The sequence below is a fragment of the Aspergillus pseudoviridinutans genome, assembly GCF_018340605.1.
Source record: "Aspergillus pseudoviridinutans IFM 55266 DNA, scaffold_2, whole genome shotgun sequence".
NCBI lineage: Eukaryota > Fungi > Ascomycota > Eurotiomycetes > Eurotiales > Aspergillaceae > Aspergillus > Aspergillus pseudoviridinutans.
The window spans coordinates 3,092,596-3,114,857 of NW_025091282.1; the positions used below are offsets into that span (position 1 = coordinate 3,092,596).

General features: G+C 50.9%; 9 protein-coding genes across 9 annotated transcripts; 3 read left to right on the plus strand and 6 right to left on the minus strand.

Annotated features, from left to right (window-relative positions):
* Window positions 1–55: 55 nt before the first annotated feature.
* On the minus strand, window positions 56–1,231 carry Asppvi_003143 (putative L-serine dehydratase; the record flags this gene model as incomplete). Its single annotated transcript, XM_043299115.1, has 3 exons — window positions 56–1,007; window positions 1,065–1,118; window positions 1,167–1,231. The coding sequence occupies 3 exons, from the start codon at window positions 1,229–1,231 to the stop codon at window positions 56–58; spliced, it is 1,071 nt and encodes a 356-aa protein (XP_043155050.1).
* A 550-nt stretch (window positions 1,232–1,781) lies between these two features.
* Asppvi_003144 (putative extracellular exo-polygalacturonase) lies at window positions 1,782–3,235 on the minus strand (the record flags this gene model as incomplete). Its single annotated transcript, XM_043299116.1, has 4 exons — window positions 1,782–2,222; window positions 2,284–2,483; window positions 2,534–2,900; window positions 2,966–3,235. The coding sequence occupies 4 exons, from the start codon at window positions 3,233–3,235 to the stop codon at window positions 1,782–1,784; spliced, it is 1,278 nt and encodes a 425-aa protein (XP_043155051.1).
* A 1,117-nt stretch (window positions 3,236–4,352) lies between these two features.
* Window positions 4,353–6,184, plus strand: Asppvi_003145 (putative alpha-L-rhamnosidase B; the record flags this gene model as incomplete). The annotated part of the gene is made up of 4 exons (XM_043299117.1): window positions 4,353–5,018; window positions 5,072–5,343; window positions 5,390–6,058; window positions 6,112–6,184. 4 exons carry the CDS (start codon window positions 4,353–4,355, stop codon window positions 6,182–6,184), a joined length of 1,680 nt encoding a protein of 559 aa, XP_043155052.1.
* Window positions 6,185–6,780: 596 nt separating this feature from the next.
* Asppvi_003146 (BRcat and Rcat domain-containing protein) lies at window positions 6,781–8,196 on the plus strand (the record flags this gene model as incomplete). The annotated part of the gene is made up of 1 exon (XM_043299118.1): window positions 6,781–8,196. One exon carries the CDS (start codon window positions 6,781–6,783, stop codon window positions 8,194–8,196), a length of 1,416 nt encoding a protein of 471 aa, XP_043155053.1.
* Window positions 8,197–8,487: 291 nt separating this feature from the next.
* Window positions 8,488–9,786, plus strand: Asppvi_003147 (chalcone isomerase domain-containing protein; the record flags this gene model as incomplete). The annotated part of the gene is made up of 1 exon (XM_043299119.1): window positions 8,488–9,786. The coding sequence occupies one exon, from the start codon at window positions 8,488–8,490 to the stop codon at window positions 9,784–9,786; it is 1,299 nt and encodes a 432-aa protein (XP_043155054.1).
* A 137-nt stretch (window positions 9,787–9,923) lies between these two features.
* Window positions 9,924–10,367, minus strand: Asppvi_003148 (glutaredoxin; the record flags this gene model as incomplete). The annotated part of the gene is made up of 3 exons (XM_043299120.1): window positions 9,924–10,081; window positions 10,150–10,248; window positions 10,316–10,367. 3 exons carry the CDS (start codon window positions 10,365–10,367, stop codon window positions 9,924–9,926), a joined length of 309 nt encoding a protein of 102 aa, XP_043155055.1.
* An 832-nt stretch (window positions 10,368–11,199) lies between these two features.
* Window positions 11,200–12,998, minus strand: Asppvi_003149 (uncharacterized protein; the record flags this gene model as incomplete). Its single annotated transcript, XM_043299121.1, has 2 exons — window positions 11,200–12,768; window positions 12,891–12,998. 2 exons carry the CDS (start codon window positions 12,996–12,998, stop codon window positions 11,200–11,202), a joined length of 1,677 nt encoding a protein of 558 aa, XP_043155056.1.
* Window positions 12,999–14,572: 1,574 nt separating this feature from the next.
* On the minus strand, window positions 14,573–15,748 carry Asppvi_003150 (BAG family molecular chaperone regulator; the record flags this gene model as incomplete). Its single annotated transcript, XM_043299122.1, has 1 exon — window positions 14,573–15,748. One exon carries the CDS (start codon window positions 15,746–15,748, stop codon window positions 14,573–14,575), a length of 1,176 nt encoding a protein of 391 aa, XP_043155057.1.
* Window positions 15,749–18,845: 3,097 nt separating this feature from the next.
* On the minus strand, window positions 18,846–20,964 carry Asppvi_003151 (LMBR1 domain-containing protein; the record flags this gene model as incomplete). Its single annotated transcript, XM_043299123.1, has 2 exons — window positions 18,846–20,583; window positions 20,657–20,964. The coding sequence occupies 2 exons, from the start codon at window positions 20,962–20,964 to the stop codon at window positions 18,846–18,848; spliced, it is 2,046 nt and encodes a 681-aa protein (XP_043155058.1).
* Window positions 20,965–22,262: the final 1,298 nt, after the last annotated feature.

Here is a 22,262-nt window from a genome sequence, read left to right on the forward strand (position 1 = left end):
AAGCTTAGCAGTCTCAGCAGACAGGTAGCACTCCTCCACAGAAGAGGAGACCGGTCTAATTCCAACCACTCTCAAGTTTGAGACGATACTCTGCTATCATCTCAGCCGTGACATTGCTTCCTCCGCAAACCACAATGACCACCCTGCTGTTCGGAGTAAGATCCGGGATGGCATCTCTCAATCGTCTTCCCACAGCAGCCTCTACGGATATTCCACATGCCAGCTCAACTTGTAGCCGGAGATCATCAGCCAATCGAAGAACACCCTGGGCGGCCTCAGCATCCGAGCCCACGATACTCACTACATCAATGCCGGCTGGAGGTGAGCTTGCGTATTGGAAGGTCTTTTCAGCGACACAAACAGCCCCGAGAGAAGTCGCGAGCGAGGTGATACCGGGAAGCGATTGAAGACTTCCTTTTCGTAGCGAAAGAGCCAGTGAATCCGCGCCGTGTGTCTCTGCGGCCACAATCTTCACATTTCTTCGAGCGTTTCCCTTTCCATCCATCCCTTGTGATTGCAGGTAATTGTCGACTCCTTCGACAACTCCATTGAACAGACCGCCACCGCCAACGCTGCATATAATCGCATCAGCTGGGAAGTTGCATGTTGACGAGGGATCTCGCGGAGGTAACTGGTCGACCATCTCGGATACCATTGTCGCAGCGCCCTTCCAGATCTCGGGATGATCATACGGACACAGGTAGATGTTTCTACGCGACGAGTGCTCGGTATCCTGATTATCGATGAAGTTCTTCCGTAGGTAGGTGTCGGCGTCGAACCAGCTTTCTCCGTTTTGAATCACGTCAGCAGCACCCGCCGCCCGCAATTTGCTGATCATCATCGGCTTTGTGCTGAGCGGTACGACAACTGTGCAGGGATAGCCTAGGTCCCTGGCTGCGACCACGGCGGCCAGGCCTGCATTTCCTCCTGAGGAGTTGTAGAAATGGAGTTGCTTACCCTTGTTCGCTGGGTCGAGAAATGCAGAGCGGATTAGGTTGCCGATGCCCCTGGTCTCTGTCAGTTGTCAGGAGTATCTAGAAGATTCTCTTCGAGTTATGTTGTACCTTGATTTGAAGGATCCAGATGGCTGGAGGAGTTCGAGTTTCAAAAAGATTCTGCTACATGCAATTAGTTTTTGGATAGATAGGAACGTAGGATGTTCTTACCATCCAGCTACCTTGGATAGTGCTGCTGACTCGATCAGAGGCGTTTCTATCCACGGCTTGTGCATTGTAATGAGACCGATTGTCGAGTCGAATTGACACGATAAAATATGAGACGAGGGAAGAATGGTGAAGTTTCAGTAAATCTATTGCTGTTCCTCAACGGTCTTTAATCTTGAATCTAAGAAAATCTGTCGTTCTTATATTTGCCTTTTTCCGGCTAGATCTTTAGTGCGCCCTTCCGATGACACCTGTCAGCAGTCAGCCATCAAACCACTACACCAAAAAGGTGTCTAGAAAATCATTTCTAGCGTAGTAGGAATGGCAGGCATATTCTGGTTGACAATACCCAACAACAAACCTTCTCGGCGGGCCCATATCCTATCCGATTACAGATACTGTTGACCCTACTGCTATCATCTCTACTAGCTAGAGCTGGTTGTCTAGACACCTTTTGAACTGAGTGGTTCGATACATGACAGATACTAGATATTCTCTCATTCGATTATGTACACGAGATGACTTCCCGCCACGTTGGTAACACTTCAAAGATTGCACGTTGTCGATAATCCTCCTCAATGAACCAATCATGATTTCGACTATTTCTTGCCAACTTAGCTAACATCCCTCGAGTCCATGGACACCCCCGTTTTCGGCATATTGACAGGATCCTGTCCCAGGAGTTGATGCATTCTTGCCAGGATAGAGGACCACGTTGTCAAATTCGATGTTGTAACAAGGATGAACCTCGGAGCAAGAGACCTTCGATGTGACACTGGAACCGCCGTTTGTGTAGCCTGTAAAGTTGGCGAAGACAATATTGGAGACGGTCATGAGACTCGATCCAGAGTATGAACCGTTGTTACCGCTGTCCTGATTTATCGAAGGTCCGGCGTTCGCTCCTTGCACCTCAAAGTTCGAAAAGAAGATATTTCGCACATTGCCCCAGCCTCCACCGTGAGGGAGACCAGCGCTTTCGTATGAGCTTTGGGGGACAAGAGCACCGACCCAGGTTTTGATATACGCGGCGTTGTGCATGTCTTCGTTATACCGTATGATCTGCCAATACAATCTCATCAGTACTGTTTCAGAGGCAGGTATCCGTCTGCAGCGGCGCTACCTTCACCTTATCCACACGGACATTCTCCACGCTGGAGTCCTCGAGATATTGACCAAGACTACCAATGGCAATGCCATTTCCGCCAACGCAGGTCACATTCTGGATGTCGATGTTGTACGACCGAGGCTTGATGGCGATGCAGTCATCTCCACCTTGGTACACAAAATTGGTGAGTTGGATGTTCACAGCATCCATGGTATCTGCAACCTCGAGTCAGCTGGGAACATCAAATTGACTGCAGTAAACGAACCAAATCCATCCGTGTTCTGCACCCAATTGTGGCCGTACGGCGCATCTACCGATGTCGCATTGCAGTGGATGTTGTTGAGCCGCATGTTGGTGCCGTTCATGATATTGAGACTCCATAGTGGCGGGTCTTTGACATAGAAGTTCTCGACATTGACCTCAGAGACGTTCCAGAAGGCGAACGGCATCGGCCTCCCAGGTTGTGTGACGCCCTTTTCTGCGGTATACCATGTATTGCCGTTGCCATCGATGCCTCCGGTACCGTATCCGTTGATGGTGATATTGTGTCCGCTGATAATGAAGCCCGCACGATGGTTTTGGAAGGCAACAGGATAGGAGTTTTTTCGCCAGTAGCCGAGATCGTCAGAGAACTGTATCATGAGAGTTATATCAGTTGGTTGATGAGACGCAATAGCGGGACTGCACGAGGACTTACTGTCCACTTTCCTCTCCATTGTATTGTGACATCATTCAGAACAGGATTGAGTCTTGTCCCAATCCAGTAGGACTGATCACCAGGGAAGATTATTGTCCCTCCATTTCCGCAGTCTTTGAAAGCTTTCAGAAGATTTGGTACATCATCCTTCTGTTTTCCATTTGCTTTGACGGTACAGACATTTTTTTGTCTGTCCTTTTCGACGCCTCCAGCGTAAGTCAGCCCCAAGAAAAGTGGGAGAGAGACCAGGGAGATTATCGAACAACGCATTGTATGAGATCTTATCACCGCATCGGTGTCTGTTCATGTATGTACCAGCACATCCCCATCTTGGCATCTACCCTTTATATTTGTCTCATTGGCTTCATCATTTCAATGTCCAATGTGATCGACATTGCTGAATCAGGATTTCGGTCATCATTTCACCGAATCTCCCAATACTTACGCTAGGAAACTCCTAGGCCGAAGCTAAGGACAGCATGCGCATATGTAACTGCGGGGAGAGTCGAAGGAAATAAGAATTGAGATGCCATGACCTGGGAAGAAGATTGTTCCTGTCATCTGCGTGTCAAGCATGACTCATGTCGGCATCGCGATGCAAGTGGTCTTGCTTATATTTCCCGCCAATAGGCAATAGATGTCGACACCTGCATTTTTGCTCCTCAATCTATTGTTCTTGCATCATGGATCACTGGTCGACACGATCCTTACATGCAAGGAAGGTCAGATTCACATCTGACGTTGCTGGGTTCCCTGAATCAGCAAGCATAGGTACTTGGCATCCGGGGTAGCTCATTTGGCTTACTACATCCATTCGATGAAAGCTTCGCGTGGGCCATAGCAGCATGCTACTTGCTAGTGGCCAATTTTTCCAGTTAACGGCCGGTCCGCCCCGTCAGGCGCGGAGGCTGTGGTAGGCCTCTTCAGGCTGACAAACAAGCACTGAGCGACCCAGGATGTTCGGCACAACTCCTTAGAAGCAGACCATCCAGGCAGGACTGACGAACAACCCCTCTTTGGCTTCTTGGGAGAATATAACCCGAATCAACCTGGTCTCGAGTAGTAGGCTATATGTAGCCATGAGCACCATATGATACTGCATTTGTTTTCTCTATGCCTAGTTCTATTTCGATTAACTGGTATAAAGGCCATATCCCATGAGATGACGATATTTCACTTATTGAATGTCTTTCTGAGCCTTCTGGCTCTCCTCCCAGTCGTTCTAGCACAAACGTGCTGGAGGAACACAACATGTTCAGGGCCAGGAAGCAGTGCATTCCCAGGACCATGGGAACAGGGCATCTATGCACCTTCTTCAAGGACTGTTGGTCCTAAGAAGATCTTGTCCATCACCAACTTGAGCCTGAACTCGGCTTATGCACAAGCAATGCCGGTCACTCTCCATGGCAATGGGTCTCTGGTCATATTCGACTTTGGCATCGAAGTCGGCGGCATCGTCACTCTGAATTACACCTCCTCAGGCAGTGGAGCGTTAGGGATAGCGTTTACAGAGGCCAAGAACTGGATAGGCGAGTGGTCAGATTCGTCCAACGGCGCATTCAAGGGTCCTGATGGGGCACTGTACGCAAACTTCACGCAGGCTGGAAAGGGCTCGTATACAATGCCAGATGAAGCCTTGCGTGGGGGTTTCCGATACATGACAGTGTTCCTGGTCACGAATGAGTCTATCAAAGTTCAGATCCAGGATGTGTGCTTGGAAATTGGTTTCCAGCCGACGTGGTCGAATTTGCGGGCCTACCAGGGCTACTTCCACTCGAACGACGAACTGCTCAATCGAATCTGGTACAGTGGTGCCTATACACTGCAAACTAACTCGGTCCCAGTCAACACTGGTCGTCAAGTCCCGATGTTGCATAATGGATGGGCCAATAATGCAACTCTGGGTCCTGGTGACACTATCATTGTCGACGGGGCTAAAAGGGACCGCGCAGTTTGGCCTGGCGACATGGGAATTGCTGTTCCGTCTGCTTTTGTCAGTACAGGCGACCTGGAGAGTGTCAAGAATGCTCTCCAGGTGATGTACAACACGCAAGTAAGCTCTACCGCTGAATTCTGAGCACATTAGAGCCGAGCTGAGTCGAATAGAATACAACAACAGGTGCTTTTGACGAATCAGGGCCACCGCTCAGTCAGAAGAACTCGGATACCTACCATATGTGGACGATGATCGGGACCTACAATTACGTGCTATTCTCCAATGATACCGACTTCCTTTCAACCAATTGGCAGAAATATCAAGCCGCTATGGACTTCATCTATGGAAAGGTGGATGGAAAGTCGGGATTACTGATTGTCACTGGCACCCGCGATTGGGCTCGATGGCAACAGGGGTATAACAACTCAGAAGCACAGATGATGTGAGTAACTCAATACGTCTTTGTTGCTACTCTCTAACAACACAAGTTTATACCATACTCTGAAGACAGCAGCACAGCTGGCTGCTTGGGCAGATAGCACGAGTTCACTCGCAGACACGTGGAACACCAAAGCAGAGAATCTCAAGAAGGCTATCAATCTGTACTGCTGGGACGATGCATATGGGGCGTTCAAGGACAATGCGACGGCCACGGGTCTTCATCCCCAGGACGCAAATAGTATGGCATTGCTTTTTGGCATTGTCAACCAGACACGCGTAGCAGGTATCTCCGAGAGGCTGACAGATAATTGGACTCCAATCGGTGCAGTTGCGCCTGAGCTTCCCGAGAATATCTCGCCGTTCATTTCGTCATTCGAGATCCAAGGTCATTTTGCTGCCGGCCAGCCCACCAGAGCGCTCGAGCTCATTCGGCGAAGCTGGGGGTGGTATCTCAACAATCCCAATGGCACAGAAAGCACTGTCATTGAGGGATACCTCACCAACGGCACCTTTGGCTACAGATCCAGTCGCGGTTACTCATACGACGCCTCCTATGTCTCGCATGCACATGGGTGGTCTGCAGGGCCAACGTCTGCCCTGACCAACTACGTCGTTGGTCTTTCCATTACATCGCCTGGAGGGATGACTTGGAAAATTGCACCGCAATTTGGTGATCTCAAGTTTGCCGAGGCTGGATTTACAACATTACTGGGAAGGTACAAGGCGTCGTGGAAGAGAAATCCAAAGGGATACTCACTGCAATTTTCAGTTCCTCACGGGACAACTGGAAACCTCACCTTGCCATTTGTGACAAGTCCAAAGAAGCCTTCCATCGAGATTGACGGACGTGACATCAAAAGAGGGTTGGTATATGAACATGAAACCGCAATTATCACAGTGACTGGAGGAGGATCACACCTTGTAGTTGTCCGATAGTAAATGTAGTGCAATACTATGTGGGATACACATAAGAATGAAGTTTTCTGACTATAGAGTAATACTTTGATACATACAGACAAAGGTGTGCCCCCTATCCTGAAGTTTCAGGCTGTCACTGATGGATGCTCACTCTCTCACCTTGGTAAATAGGAAGGCTCAACCCAGAAGGGAGCCATTTCACACTCAACCATGAACCCCTCGTGGGTCCCCGATTAGTCGCCGTGATGCGTTGTGTTCGTCCTTCACTGGTTTTTTCTCCCTGTTCTTGTTTATATTTCTTTTCTCTTATTATTCCATATTTCACACTTCGTTTCCTTATTGCTTATCCGGAGATTTCGCGGTCTGACTCGAAGCAAAGAGTTTACTTCCATCCGAGAATCAGTCAAGTACCATATGCCCAGCCCATCACGCGCATCAGTGTTACGTTCGACAAAGTCTGCTATTTCGCGTAGCTCTGCTGGCTTGCTTTCTTGCTGCTCCTCCCCCGTAAATCTCAGCCATGGAAGCCATCTATCACTTCGATCGGATGTCCATAGACGAGACCGTCCCAGCGGCACCAACGGAATCACCAGCAGCAGAACCGGCAGAGATCCGTCCTTGTGCTTACTGCAACGAGGATATTGAAGGCGAACAAGTAAGACCCTGCAAAGGATGCGGTTGTTATTGCTGTACCGACTGTATCCGACAAATCTTCCTCATGGCGTGCAAGGATGAGGCCCTGATGCCGCCGCGCTGCTGCCAGCCCATCCCACTGGCTGTTGCACGCGGATATCTTTCTGATGAGGAGATTGCATTGTACAAGTTGAAATTCGAGGAGTGGAGAACAGTGAACCGCTGCTACTGCCCCGTTCCCACCTGCTCCGTCTTCATTCCGCCCAGCTACATACAGCAACAATGGAAGGACCTCGTGGGTTCTAGCGGTTTTTATAGGCAGTTAGCAGCCAGTGGGGCTACACCATCTCTTCCCGTAAGCCCGTTGTACATCTCGTTCCCCGTGCTGTGCCCGAAGTGCTTCGCTCAGGTATGTTGGAAATGCAAGAAGCTGTACCACCATGGCTCTACGTGTCAGGTGTCAGATATCGACCCTGAACTGGCGCGAACTTTGGAAAACTTGGGAATCAAAAGATGTCCCAAGTGCCGTGCTGCAGTCCGCAGGATGTTTGGCTGTCGTCACATGCAGTGCCGTTGCGGTGCGCAGTGGTGCTGGTACTGTTGCCGGGCTATTGAGGTCTGCAAAGCGAATATTTGTGCAAAAGGGCGGGCGGCTGAGATGGATGTCCCTGATGATAACGCTGAGGAGATTGCCACTCAGGTTGACGAGGGAGAGGAGGAAGATGAAGAGGAAGATGAGGACGCTGAGGGTGACTTTGATGATGAGGATTATTGGGATCGTTACGGTGGCTGGAGATCTGACCCAGATGAGACAGACGATGAGCAAGACGACCAGGCAGAATACGAGGATGATTATGACGAGGATCAAGCGCCTGAAATATCGTTCGCTAGAGCTGTCGAACACAACCACTTTGCTGCTGAGGCTGGTAGCGATGTCGATCTTGACGCTAGGTCTGACTGGGAGGATAATTCGGACTTCTTCGGGACCGAACCGGACGGCTCAAGACTTGATCCTTTTGATTGCAATCATGATTTTGCCATGATAATTGATAATTCTGAGGTCGAGAACTCGGAGTATGAGTACGAGTGTGAAACCTGCTGGCGCAGAATCTTTCCCAGGGAAACCTTGATACCGGGTTCCCTGTGGGAACAGATTCAATCCGAAGACAATTCGCCCACTGCACAGCTGATTGCTTCAATGAATGTTGTCGAGCGCTCGGATGCTCAGATGTACTTGTGCAGGAATTGCAAGTTCAGGCTTTGTGGCCCATGTCGCGCTGGTTATGGAAATTTTGAGTTTTGATATGCGACGGTCTGCAACTAACTATCCGCTCGGCCGGGGCTTCTGGATGGACTGTGTGACCTGGTTACAGAGGCTGCACATGAATCTATGGATCATCTTTTGTATGAGTAGTCTCTTTGAGGAATTTAAGATTGACAGTTCCGTATGATCTCTATGCGCACTTAGGCTTGAAGAGCTGTCTTTCAGGGCAGTGAAGATCACGTGCATCCCTGAACCGATCTCCAGCGTCACCTCATGGTCTCGACCACGCCATTCGTCATACCTCGGTGTCCACCTCCATATATCAACAAAATGGCAGCAGCATCTTCGATACAAGGGTCTTTGCCCTGGCGTACTTGTGGCCAGTGTCTCCGTCGCCAATATCTCCAATCGAATCATCTACGCTCCCCCAGCCGTTTTTTCTCGACCGTCCGGCCGCTCCGCACCGCCGCGAAGAACCCCCTTCGATCGTCAGGAAATGCGCGCACACGCGAGGCAGAGATCGCACAATACCGGCGGTCGATGACTCTGTCTGCGGCCGGCATCGCGGTCTGTGCCGTAGCCATGTACGGAGTCATCAAGATGGACCTGTTTGGTCTTTCTCAGCTCCAGGAGACCAAGGCCGCGAACAACGACAGCAACAACAATGCGAACAACGGAGCGCTAAAGCTGGACGGGCCAGACGGCTTCCCGAGTAGCCCGTCAGTGATCCGCATCCAAGGACAAGACGGTGTCGAGCAGGTCGCCACAGGCACGAGCACCATCCCTCACTTCCCCAGCACAATCCGACTCCCCAGATCCCTCGACGACCCCTCACTCAAGTCCGGAGATGACCTCCCCGCTGGTCCTGGTGAGGAGGAGGACGAATACCAGCTCCTGGGCCTGGGAATCCGCACCGTCTCCTTCCTCCAGATCCAGGTGTACGTTGTCGGCCTGTACGTGGCTAAGGCGGACATCTCGGAACTGCAGCAGCGGCTGGTCCGCACGGCGGTGAACCCGCCCGGCCGGGACAGCGTGATCAGCGACACTCCGGGTGCGACGTCGGCGACGTCGCTGGTCTCGACCGAGCGGCAAGAGCTGAAGCAGCTGCTCCTGGATCCGGAGATGGGCGAGGAAGCCTGGACCCAGATCCTCAAGCAGGACGGGCTGCGCACGGCGTTCCGGATCGTGCCGACGCGCAACACGGACTTCTTGCATCTGCGGGATGGCTGGGTGCGGGGCATCACGGCGCGGGCACAAAAGGCGAACGCAAAGGCTAAGGAGGGCGGAGCGGGCGCTGCCGGCGAGTTCGAGGATGAGTCGTTTGGGGCTGCGATGAATGAATTCAAGAGTCTGTTTGGGGGTGGGCAGCGGAAGAGTGTCCCGAAGGGGCAGACTCTGCTTTTGGTGCGGAATGCCCGTGGGGAGCTGAATGCGCTGTTCCATCCTGAACCCGCGAAGCCGATGCGTTTCCTTGGCCGGGTGGCCGACGAGCGGATCAGCCGTCTGGTGTGGTTGAATTACCTGGCCGGGAAGACGGTCTCTAGCGAGGGAGCGCGCCAGAGTGTTGTGGATGGGGTCATGGGGATTGTGGAAAGACCGGTTGGAACTGTAGTCCTGAAGGTCCTTTAATTTCTATTCTTCTACCTGTACTATAATGTGAATCTCAATCTTGATCCAACCAAGTCTTACGGAGCACAAAGTAAACAGTACAAGCCCATCATCTAGTCGCGTAAATCACATTCTAGGTGTATCTATCTATATCCAATCTACAACGCACCCGCCTCCTTCAACAAAGCCGGCAACTGCGCAGACTTGGCCTGCAACTCCGAGTTCCCGCCAATATGCTTCTTCCCGATGAAGATATTCGGCACGGTCCGCTGCTGCGTGATTTCATACAGCGCATTCTGGATCTCGGTTCCATCATCTACACCATCACATACTTGTCAGTATTCTTCCCTTTCCATTCAGAAATAAGACGTTTCGACGGCTTACCAATCTCATCCAACTCCAGCGCATAGAAGTTGGCGCCTAGGTCCTTGAGCGTCTTCTTGCTGGCGTTGCAGTATGGGCAGTAGGATTTGGAGAAGACCACTGTTACTCGTCAGATTTTGTCTCAGGCTGATTCGATTTCCGGTTGATTAGGGGAGGAGGGACGCACCAACGGCATTCTCGTTAATCAGGTTCTGGGCTTTGGTCTTTGCGGCTGACATGGCTGCTGGAGAGGGGCCGGCGAAAGAGCCGAACAGACGGGTGAATATGGAAGCTATGGTGGGCAATTGGTTGTGGAGGAACGAAAAAAGAAAGATAGGTGATGGGTGGTGGTGGGAGGCGCGTGGGATTATATTCCGTTGACGTTTGGTGCTGGCGCAGGTGGGTGCGATTTCCAATCCATTCCCAATGATGTTATCGGATGGCGAATGCTTATTAATCGTTCCGTTGACGTGTGGCTCTCTATCTGGCTCTCTACTTCTTTTAGAGTTTCAGGAGTTAGAGACGTGCTTGGCATAGAATATGAGATCATAGTCTGTCTACATTTGATGATTGATTACCAATGCGTATCAAAGGTAGAACTGGAGTGCTTTGCATGATTTGTGAATTTAGCTATGACCACGTTCGACGGAAATAGTCGATGTCAGCATGACTAACTTGGATATAGATCAGATAAGAAATGAAATGCTGTCGCTGAAGTATGAAACGGCGAGAACGAAACAACAAAACAGCGGGGTATGCAGGTGATCGGTCCAGATCAAGTTTTGAGCAAGGAAAACTGAAGGAAGGTATGCATATCAAAGTCATCAAGTGATGGGACTCTCGCCTAGAAGTAGCAGGTATGCGTACGGAATTGTCGTCGCTCACCTGCGAATTGGAAAGACGAAGGGGGGTGAAAAGAAAGAGAAACCTCGAGCTATGAGCAACACACAACACCGTCGGCCAACCTGACGCTGAATGAACTGGCGAGAGAAACAGTAGACAAAATGCAAAAGAGGTCAGACTGAGGTATCTTCCAATTAAACTGTTCCGAGAATGACCATATTGTTCGAATCACATAACGATGCAACATCCGCATCCCTTCTCCTTCGGGGGCGGAGCTTGCGCAGTCACCACGGGAGGGTTCCATTTTGGCGTCAATCCCACCTGCGCAGCGGCCGGCATCTCCTGTAGCTTAGGCATGGGGCTGTATCCCGTACTGGAACTCGGCCTTGATGCGGGACTCTTTGGCGAGGCGAGGAGATGGTCGGTCTTTTCTGCTTGTACCGGTGAGAGTGACTGGTCTTCGGCCTTCTCTGGCGTATTCTCCACTTTCTCCGTGTCTTCCTCCTTGCTGGGCAACTGAGGTCGATCGTCAGGCCCGATAGCCAAAGGAGCAAATTCCCGATCGTACGTTGTAGGTGTCCGGCCCTCCTTCTCCCATTGTTCCTGCTGCATTCTTCGTGCATGCGTAGGGAGGATCTGCTGGTCGGGAGGGAGTCGAGGATCGGGTTTATACATGGTCGCCAACCATGGAGGATCCCCCTCGGGTCGATTGATCGTCTGGGGTGGCCGGGGTTCGCCTGATCGGGTCGAAGGGCGCTGGGAATTGGTTGAAACGGTCCGGTTCCTTGACGATTTCCGGGTATTGCTGGGAGGAGCAGAAGTTTTTCGGGTTGCAGAGCCTTTGGTCGTTGGTCCCCTTTTGGCCGGAGAATTTTGGTTGGGCTGAATGCCGCGACTGTTTGGTCGGCTGCCTGCAGATGGAGTGGCAGAGGAGTCAGAAGATTCCACCGCGATTGGCTCGCTAGCTCTGCGTGGCATTCCAAACGACAAGATTTCCTCCTCGCCATTCGTGAGCGCCCGCGCACGCTGCATGGGAAACTCTCGTCCGAGATGCTCAGGAGAAATAGGTACCGGGCTGGCCGTCGATATGGGTATCCGAGACGAGCTCTTTCGAAGACCCGGGTTACGATACATACTCGATGCGCTATCTGTCACCTCGTCGGCAGCAATTTCCTCTGGTCTACGAAGATCCCAACCTCTGCGCTCCTCTTCCGTCACGTCCCCAGCGCCGTCACCGTCAAAGGGCGTCGGAGAGCTGGCGTGGTTGCGCTGCTCGTCGCGGAGGTTCGGCCATGGCTCCATGGACTCTGATGCCGTCGGTACGCCTACCGACGCACTGAACCCGCTGAACCCGCTGTTGTTGGAGTCGTGGTTTCTCGCCCGGCTCGGCCTGCCATTCTCCAGACCAGCCCGACGTTGAAACAGATAGGCCGCCTGTTGCAGCTCCTCGCTTTCAATACGGGCCAGCTTATCGCGATGGATCCAATTCGCACTGTCTAGTTCATTCAGATGCTGTCCCATCCCATCTTTCTTGTCGCTACCCTTGTGAAGTCCATTGTGTTCAGAGTCTCTCGTTTTGCTCCCGCTCCGATTCGCCGCTTCATATCCGTGCAGGTCTCGCGGGAATCCTGGCTCACTTTCGTGTCGCTTTGGGCTATGTTCGCGCCTTCCCCGAGATGCTAGGAAGTTTGCCTCTTGTGCGTAGGCATGTCTGGATAAGGAGGAGCTTCTGGAGCCCTTGTCTCGGGATCTTCTGTGGGCAGATTCGCGAGACCGTGACTTGGGACGAGCGTTACTCTATCAGAAAAATAATCAGCCATTGCTCCTGCAGATGATGGCATGTCACATGCGATGCCGCTGCCAACACCATCAAGCCCAAAAACGAGATACGGTACTCGACAACAGATGCAAACACTTACATTCTGCCTCCCGGGAACAGCAAAGTCCCATTGTTGCTGACTGGTGTCTACGCTACCGGGCGAGGTCCAGACATCTGCAGAGTACGTTGCGGTGGCTGCCCCCGCCATTCCAGCAGCAATCAAAAATTAACGAAATAAATAAGTAGGCGTCAAGAATAGGTCAGACCAGCTGGAACCCGGTGAATAATTCGAGGGGTGCAGATATGGTGGGGTCTTGTCAAACGCAGACCGAATTCCAGCAATCTCCCCCTCAATCAGGCCATCCCAGAGGAACGGCACGGGAGCCGACCGGTCGCGGTCAATCGACGAAATATATTGTTTCAGTCAACGAGGCTTTATGAGACGAGGTGCACAGCGTTCGTGGTCGTCGCAAAATGGATTGATTCGGTGTCAGGGGGTGGAAGCTAGGGAGAAGCTCGGATAGGAGGGAAGGCCACCCGAAAAGAGTAAAACGTAAATAGGCCAAAAAACAGCAGCAGGATATTATTTTCTTTGGTTCAATTCCGCCACTGGAGCCGGGGATTTCGACACTTGTTCCGCAGCTGGTGTGGTAGTAAAGGGAACCGTGGGACTCGGTACCGTGGATAGGCGATGCGTCTTCCCGCTTCGAAAGGCTAAGCGGTTGTTCGGTATGAACAGTCAAAAGATGCCGAGCGAGAAGGAGATATAAGGCAGGTATAGAAAGAGAGAAACGAAACTTAAATTGGCGACGACGGTATGAGGGGACGAGACCCGTCGAAGGGCGAGGACGAGATGCGAAGATGGAAGAGGGGAAGAAGGAAAAAGGATGAAAAGGAGTGGATGCACAGGGTGTGGCTAGACTGTGGCGCCGATGTAGAGCTCCACGCTGTTGCAAGATTAGTAGCGAAATTTAGAAACAAGCAGGCAAAAGCATTACTAAAAGTGAAGTGAAGTGAAGTGAAGTGAAAAAGAAAGAAAAGGGAACTCCAGAAAATCAGGGCGAGAGTTGGGATCGACAGCACTGGAGCCAAGGAGAAAGGAGAATGAGAGATCACAAGTGTACGGAGTACGGGAGTAGAGAGAGAAAGAGGAAAGGTACGAGAATAGCGAGAGAGGAGAGAGAGACGGAGGGAGAGATTGGAGAAAGAAAGAAACGGCACGGGGCTGATGAAGGTTTAGCTCGAAGCCTTAACAGCCCAGCCAATCTTGCAGCTAGCTCAACTGTTGCTTGGATAGACAGTTGATAGGTAGCATGATCTAGAGCCTAGATCTGGGAGCCTTAAACCGGTTTAGATTAGTGTGTCTAATTAGGTTCTATTCGAGAGGTCTTAGTTGAAGCATGTAGGTATTTATTCCGTGGCTAGACTAATCGAGCTTCTCGGTTCTTTTGTCTCTTCAGCAGATCGCCTTCATCTTCGTGTCAAGAGCCATCTCATCGGTCCCTAGAAACAATCTCCGACGCCGTCTCAATGCAAATTTTCAAGAACATGTATGTGCACTGGACACGACCTGATGTCCATAAACCATAAACATAAAGTGATGAAAGATCCAGAGATACCCGATCCCTCTGTACCTTGTCTTGATCAAGAGCAATTCTATTCCCTCTTCTGTCGATAGCCAGACCGGAAAAGCATGTGCCAAATACATAGCTTCAAGAGACGCAAGTCCCAAATATACAGTGTTCAAAATAAAATCAATCAACTTCTCCAGGCGCAACTCACTCACTCCCTTGCAGCTTGGTCTAGTCTGGTGAGAGCCGCCTGCGCCTCCTTGACCAGAGCTTTACGCGCATTCCGAGCAGCTTCATCGCCGTCCGGTTCGATCCCGTCCGCTTTGAGAATGACCTGTGCCAGGATCGTCTCGCTCAGCTTCTTGTGCTCGAAATCGCGTGCCTTGGGATCAGTGGGCGGATGAGCGATATACGCCTCGCAGAGGGGCAGTAGCTCAGTCCGCAGGTATGTGTGCAACGCATTGGCTTGCTCGAGCGGTGTGCGTAAGGCTTTCAGGTTAGGAGCCGGCGCCGGCAACGAAGACGAGCCCCCAGCAGAGGACGGTCGCGGGGGTTCTGCCGGCGGGGCGAGCTCGTCCGCTTCACCAGCAGCCGCATCAGCTGTCTTATTCCGGCCCTTGCCCTTCTTCTTCTTGTTTCTGTTCCGATTCCTCTTCCTTCTTTCCCCGCCGCTCTGCACCTCGTCTGGACGGGGAGCCTCGTCGGCTTTCTCCGCCTCCGCCTCCGAGCCTTCACTGGGCGTGCTCTCACCAGGCTGCACCTCCGAAACAACACACAGTACCTCCGACTGCTGCTTGAGGCCCTCAGCCCGGCACGGCACCGAGTCATCATCCAACAATTTCCCCTTGTAGAGTAACTTGATCCGCGCTGGGTTAGGTGTGCGCGTGACCTCCGCCGCCCGGCGTCTCAGCTCGCCCACGCTGAGCGCCCCGTCATTGATGGCGTACGCAGGGAAATGCAAGGCGTAGGTATTCTTGCGATGCTTGAGAAGAAGGGTATCCGGCTCGTCTTCCTCTGCGCCCACGTATCCCGACGGGCGGTCCACGATGTCCTCCGGTGTGAGGTACGTGTAGTCGCTGTCACTGATATGCGGCGGCGTGGTCTTGGCAGCCGGATAGGGGGAGCGGCGCCAGAGATCGCTGAATCGCCAGCTCATGGCGACGAGTGCAATAGCGCAGGCGAAGACGGTGAGAGCCGCAGCGGGAGAATCTGCAGGATCGAGGACCCAATCAGGTGGGAGGGTCAGAGTACGCAAGGACGATGACGCTTTGGCAGACAGGAGAGGCGAAACGATTCGCTGGGTGAGAGTGTCACTGATCGCTGTGATATATGAAGCACACCTCTCGCCCACGGAGGACTGAGCAATGTGTGATGGGTGAAGGTTCATGGATCGAGAGTCCACCTAGAAGTGTAGAAAAAAATGAGAAATGCAATACTGAGGTCATGCATGGAAGCTGCGGCTGCTGTGGCCTGTTTGATCTTACTCATCATCTGCTGTCTTATCTGGGTTAGATCTAACCACCATAATTAGCCTTATTATGGGCCACCCTTAGCGTCTTCCTCTTGCTCTTCATCTTCCTCACTGGTTAAAGCAAATATTGTTAAATTATGGGCTGGATCTGATCAAAACCTTGGTTTCAGGATCAGATCGGATGCTTGCTTTAGTGACTTTATATAGCATGCGCAAGATTCTAATGCTTAATAGTGAACTCCATTTTTCATTCAATCTGATCATCTGAGTAATCTTCTAGTCAGTGGAACGGATATGATAAGTGTCTACTCTCTCGATAATAATATATATCAGCGTACCATATAACCTATATATGTTTTGATTGATCCCATAATGTTGTCCATAACAGTATACGTCAAATATAGCTGATAACCTTCAACATTCTGAGTCAGTATCGAGGTCAGCATCCGAGTCAAAATGGTCTTCCTGTGATTAAAACGGCGAAAGATCGTTATCAGTTGTCGTCCTCCGATTGAGATGACATAGAAGCATCATCCGCGTCATTTCCGTCTTCTTCAGATTGATCAGCATCAGCTCCGGTGTGCTCATCTTTTATGAATGGCTTAGCTAATTCAAAAAATTACGCTGAAGGAATCTCCTTTGTTAAGTCCATTTTTCTGACTGAACTTATATCATTCTGCTTGCGCAGTCGCAAGTTTGAATTCTGCAGGCATTGAGGGCCTCGAGTTGGTCACGTGGTTTGACTTTCCAATGTGCCAGTTTCCAAGCCAGAGTTATATTTAGTCTAAATTAATTTGATTTTAGTTTCATCATAGGAAAGCACGCCTCCCTTATTGACCATTTTACACTCATAACAATCTCGCAGCACAACCGCGCGGAATTAGGAAAATGGCAGAGTGGATCCCCAAACTGAATGCCAAGACATACCTTACGTTTGTGCTAAGCCTCAACCAATTAGAGCACTCAGTAGTATATTCTCTAAAGCATCCATATCAACATAAGGTATACTGCAACAGGCATTCACAAACACCTTCAGAAACACATTCGCTTTTCTATGAAATCATTTGCGTAGGGCTCCAACCTCGTACCACATGATGCATGATTCTGTTTACCTACCTCTATCTCATCTCCTTCCACCTTATTCTGCCTCAACACCATCATCACCAACTACAAACACTTAACTCAAGGTTAGTATCCGCTTCCAATAACCTCATGATTTATTCTGCTTTGAAATCTCATCTCCATGTTCATCTTACCCTGTCTGGCTTTCTCCCGCCGTTCCCTTCTCTGTAAACACAACCTGTGGATTCCCACCAGAGCCAGGGCTTGGTCGCAGATCTGGCCTATGTCTCATTGCTTGCACCCTTCAGCCTGCGGAACCCAGAGCAATCTAAGGTATTCTTGTTTCTATTTTGTACTTGCTGAGGCGTTCTTACTTCCTCTTTATGCTCATGACGAGGATTTGCTCAGCCGCGTTTTACTCTGCTGCTTTCTCCGTCTACTGTTGACGCTCTCAAGCCTTTGTCCAGCTCTGTCTTTTGCCTGAGTTTACTGACAGTATCCACAGCCAGGGGCACCTCGATTGGCACGTCATGCGCCTCCTCTGTCACCTGTTCTTTAGTGTGACCCTTGATGACTACTACCGCAATGCTGACGATGAAACGGACACGATGGCCACTGCAATCGGCAAGAAAATTGAGCGTGGGGACCGCGGGTTCTCAGATTTTTGGTGGCGGGGCGGACGTCACAACGTCTCAGTTGCATCATTTCTTTTTATTGAATCCATTAAGTCTCATCGACTCCTTGCCAGTCTCACTTATTTTCAGTACCCAGCAACTTAAGGACTTATGCTCCTTGTAACCATGGAAAAAAGAGCCTGGTCTCCCTCCCTTTCCCTTCATGTAAGTGGTATCCGAAGTGGAGGAGTCACTTGACCATCCCTGCTAAAGGACTTCTAGCTCCAATACCGCAGAGTATCGCGAAGCCGTCGAGGCTCACATAAAAATTTTCTTCAATATACAGTGCGAAGGACCTCGGTACATGATGCCAGCATTCCGCAGACATTATATCCCAATGGGATTGGAGCTCGTCGTGAGGCGGCAGAGTGCTCTACCACAGCAGATAGCGACTGCAGTGTGCTTCTCACTTCATACCAGTGTGGCGCTTACGGTTTGAAACTACACAGATAATACAGCCGAGTCGTTCTGTTAGAACCACCACTGAACCTCAACACCCTGTGCCAGGCGGCACCCCCCCACCGCCTGGGACAGCGTGATGTGCAAAAGGCCTGGATTCTTTTGCAAGAACATACCATATCAAGGTGGATAGAATGCAACAACATATCAAGGCGCTCCCACAGCTGGCGGCATCCCCTGCACGACCTGCTGAAACCACTTGTGATGGCAGCTACGACGGCAGACGCACTGGAGTCAGATGACGCAGATACAGAGGCCGAGGTAATTTGACAAGCTACGGAGGATTGTCTCCGACGCATGCTTGGCCAGCCAGCCAGTAGGCTGGGGGTCCAGAACCTTGATGACCTCGGTCTTCCCCAGAGGGACGTTGATCGCATGAAGGCACGCATGCCACCGTAGGGTCCACACAAGCGTCCAGGAGGAGGTTCACCAAGTGAGGGGCCGGCGCGCTGGAAGCGGGCCAAACCAAAGGCGACTGCTACGCACATAAAGTACTCCCCTCCAACCAATCTCCCATTTCCTTTTTGGGTTTTCGGCCGCGGCTGAAATTGGCTGGCACTTGGCCTTGGCCGAAACCATGGTCCATCTCTGAGCTTGAGGCTAACAGGCGGAATAGTTCAACTCTGAGAAGTATGTGGTCTCTGAGCGCGAGGACAACGACGGGGGAAACAGCAGCGGGTCTGATGCCAGCACCTCCAGTACTATTGATGGTTAAAATGGAATATACATATTATATATCAAGGAAAATATATGACTAGCCAGACGCCCTCGCCATGCAGGTTACTGTACAAAAATACATAGAGTAGCATACGCGGCTACTAAAGCCTCACCCCGCCATCGGCTGGGCGACCACCAAACAACCTTGTGAGACCATTACTTCCTTGGGCTCTATCATTGCTCATCCATCTTGGAAGCCGGAAGGGTTCGCCCTGAAGCCACTGAGGTTTGCTTGCAGTCTCAAAGGTATTTCTGACCCGATGAGCAAAAGACTGGAAAAAATTCTCCTCATCTGTCTCGTCTTCTAGAACAGCAGAGGGTGCAGGAGGACTTCTGAGAGGCCGGGTTGGTCGAGCACTATCGGCCCGAGGTGTTCTGGAGGATATTAGTCCTGGAGTATCGGTGTTACGGCTCGACTGCCAGGTCGATTGCCCGATATGGGAGGATGGCGCTAAAGATCCAAGGCCATTCAATTCTCGATCGATGAGTTCGCGGCCTTCTCTCCAACCCCCTAGCCCATAACCGCTAGGGTTATTCTCCAACTCATTGTCATCCTCCTCAATCAGACCCAAGCCGCATACATTCTTGATTCTCCCGTAGAGGTTGAAGAGAGTTGCAAAGACGGGCAGTAGAATGAAGACCGGAAAGAAATAATCGAATCCCTTGCCCAGAGGCGTGAGATCAATGAGCCGACCAAGGAAATGATAGAAGATAGTGTTTTGTCGTACATTCAGCGGCAAGAATGTCAGGAAGTTGTAAGCAATTGGAACGGTAAGCCTGGCGACTAGGCTAGCGTACCAACACGCGCTCTCTCCATAAGTGTTTCGGCGAACCAGGGCACGATTGCCCCAGACCTTGGCATCATTGACACCCACCAGAGCGGCAGCCCACATGTACAGCAACCACGCGGAAGCGGCTAGCTGTCTTCCAAAATCCACCGGTTTTGGATCTTTATGATACGAGATGATGGACAGTGTCACGACAGACAAGCGAGGAGCCAAGGATTTGATCAATTCTGACCAGATGACACAGATGGACGCGATCGCAAAAAGCGCGCCAAAGATGAGCCGCAGACTGGGAATGACGTTGACATACAGGAGATACCGCATGTAGGGGGTCAAAACCTTGATGCGTGGCAGAGAAGTCGAACGCCGGGGCGATTGGCCAAAGTCCAGCTTTCGAGATGCGGAAGAGTCGATAATTGCTTGCAAGTCGGCCGCGAGCAAAACCAGACGATCCCATTCATCGACAAAGCGGGCTTTCTGGTGCCGAGCGCGCTGTAGGCGTCGGGTCAGATCCGCCATGTAGCGTTCTGTGATGACCGGAGGGACGGTGCCTTGCACACTGGAGGGTTCCAGTATAGCGGCTCGCGACTCGACGGGGCTGGATGTCTCTGCCAATTCTTCAATCCAATCCTGAAAATCTCGAGCGGTTCCAGTTTTCCGCTGCTGCAGTTGAGTCACTTGCGACTCGAGGCTCTCGAGATCATTAATGGCATCCATAAGTCGGTCGTGCAGTCGAGGTGCATGGGCCTGGACCCTGCGAAGCCTGCCACTGACGTTGGCGTTGCGGAATAGAGTACGAGGTATGGAAACCAGGCCATGGCCCATTGAATAAATTGCAAGTACAAGACCCCATACATAGGCCAAGGCCATGACGAGTGCCTTGATCGAGGCGAAGTGAAAGCCATTCTGAATGGAGATGTAGACCAGACCGACAAAGGCACAGCATAAAACGATCAGCTGGTAGCGAGCGTTCGAGCGCAGCGAATACAAAACGCGACTTTTGGTATCACGATAACCCGAATCGATAAATTCCCCTAGCAACGGGAGGATAGCCCTGCAGGAAACCAATGCCCTATGATCAGCACTTCTGCAACGAGAGGGTCAGCAGGACCACATGTGGTACAAACCAGGTCAGAACGAAAATTAGCCAATAGGCGATCCGCCATGCTACCAGGATTAAACGATCCGGAAGCCATATCGCCTTGGGGCCGCCTCCGTCACGAGAACTGGATGCAAGATCGATTGGGACTAGAAGTACTACGCTGGCGGGGAGCGCAAGAGCCAGGAAGACGGGAACCGAGAGGTATGCCGGAGTGGCTCGCAGGGTAAGGAAACGTCGGAGCAGCAATAACACTGAAACGGAGATGGCGAGGAGGGCCAGTGCAAAGAAGATACTGGACCCGACCGGGACTGGAGCTGCGGAGAATATGAACATGGCGCTTAGGGGGGCACCGGGGAAACAGACGAGACAAATAGTATGGCTTTAGGTGTCCCAAATTAGATGAGCATGACGGGAGGAAATGCAAGGAACGTGACAGTAAAGGAGAGACTATCGAGCGGAGAGCCTGTAGGACTGGCTGGAAAAGGCCGAAAAGGTGATAGAAGAGGAAGCCCGGACTATAAGTGGTAGAAACACAAAATGAGGGAGGAAACAGACGGATGAGTTGAGCGACCCAAATACGTCGAAATTTAGACGTCCAGTGATCTGATGATCCAGACTATCTAGTGGATCTCGTTGATCATCATCAAGAAGTACGTATACAGGCCCCAACGAAAGGGGACTGCATAGTAGAATCGTAAGCCAGGCGGTGACGACAGTAGCAATCACGTGATATGGTCTGACAAGGGGTGCCGAAAGAAGATAGAAAGGCTAGGTATCTCCTGCTAGGTACAGACCAGAGAGAGTGGGTCCAAGAATACCGGCATGCTTAACCTGCACCCTGGAGTCTGCAGTAATTCTGCTGTATATTTTCGTGAAGAAGTCTAAACAGATAAGAGATCTTTCATTATGTGTCTATTCATGAGATCTTAATTAGTTGTCGACTCTATCTGGTACTCCTGTGCTAGATACTACCTGGTCTAAAGGCGTTGGTGGGGTTTATGATAAGGTAAGGTACGCACTTAACAAGGCACCAGTCGATGAACTGATCTAGCCTGGATTCCTCTCAAACCAATGGGAGCTCCCTCATAATAGTAATATAATAATATACCAGTAGTAGTAATAGCAACGAGCGTTTCAGCAACACTCATAGTAAATAATACCTAGGTACCAATTCCCCTGGTGGTGGCTACGGAGCATATCTAGTGTCTACGTATCTACCAGGTACACTGTCTGGACTGTCGAGTCTAGTCTCAGGACCTTGCGTCAAATTCTAGCCAGTCAAGAGCACCTATTGTTAGGATTAATCCTTTGACAGATGCGAGAATTACTTAGGACCTTACTCCATAGTCATATAATGACAGTCCTGGTTATTTATTGTCATCGAGATGCTGCTCATTTTCTTTGTAGAATTCCAATTTCCAAGGCACCAGGTACCTAACTAGTACTGGTATAGACTGGTAGTACGAAGTACTGTAACTGACTAACGGACTAACTAGTAGTAGTAAGGTAGTGTTGGGTCCATTATCCGCTCCCGTCAACTAAAACTTTCTGGGTCTTTTGGGTCAAATCCCAAAACGCCTGAAGGGTCTAGTACCTTGTTAGTAGCCACTTAGTCCTCTCGTAGTGCCGCC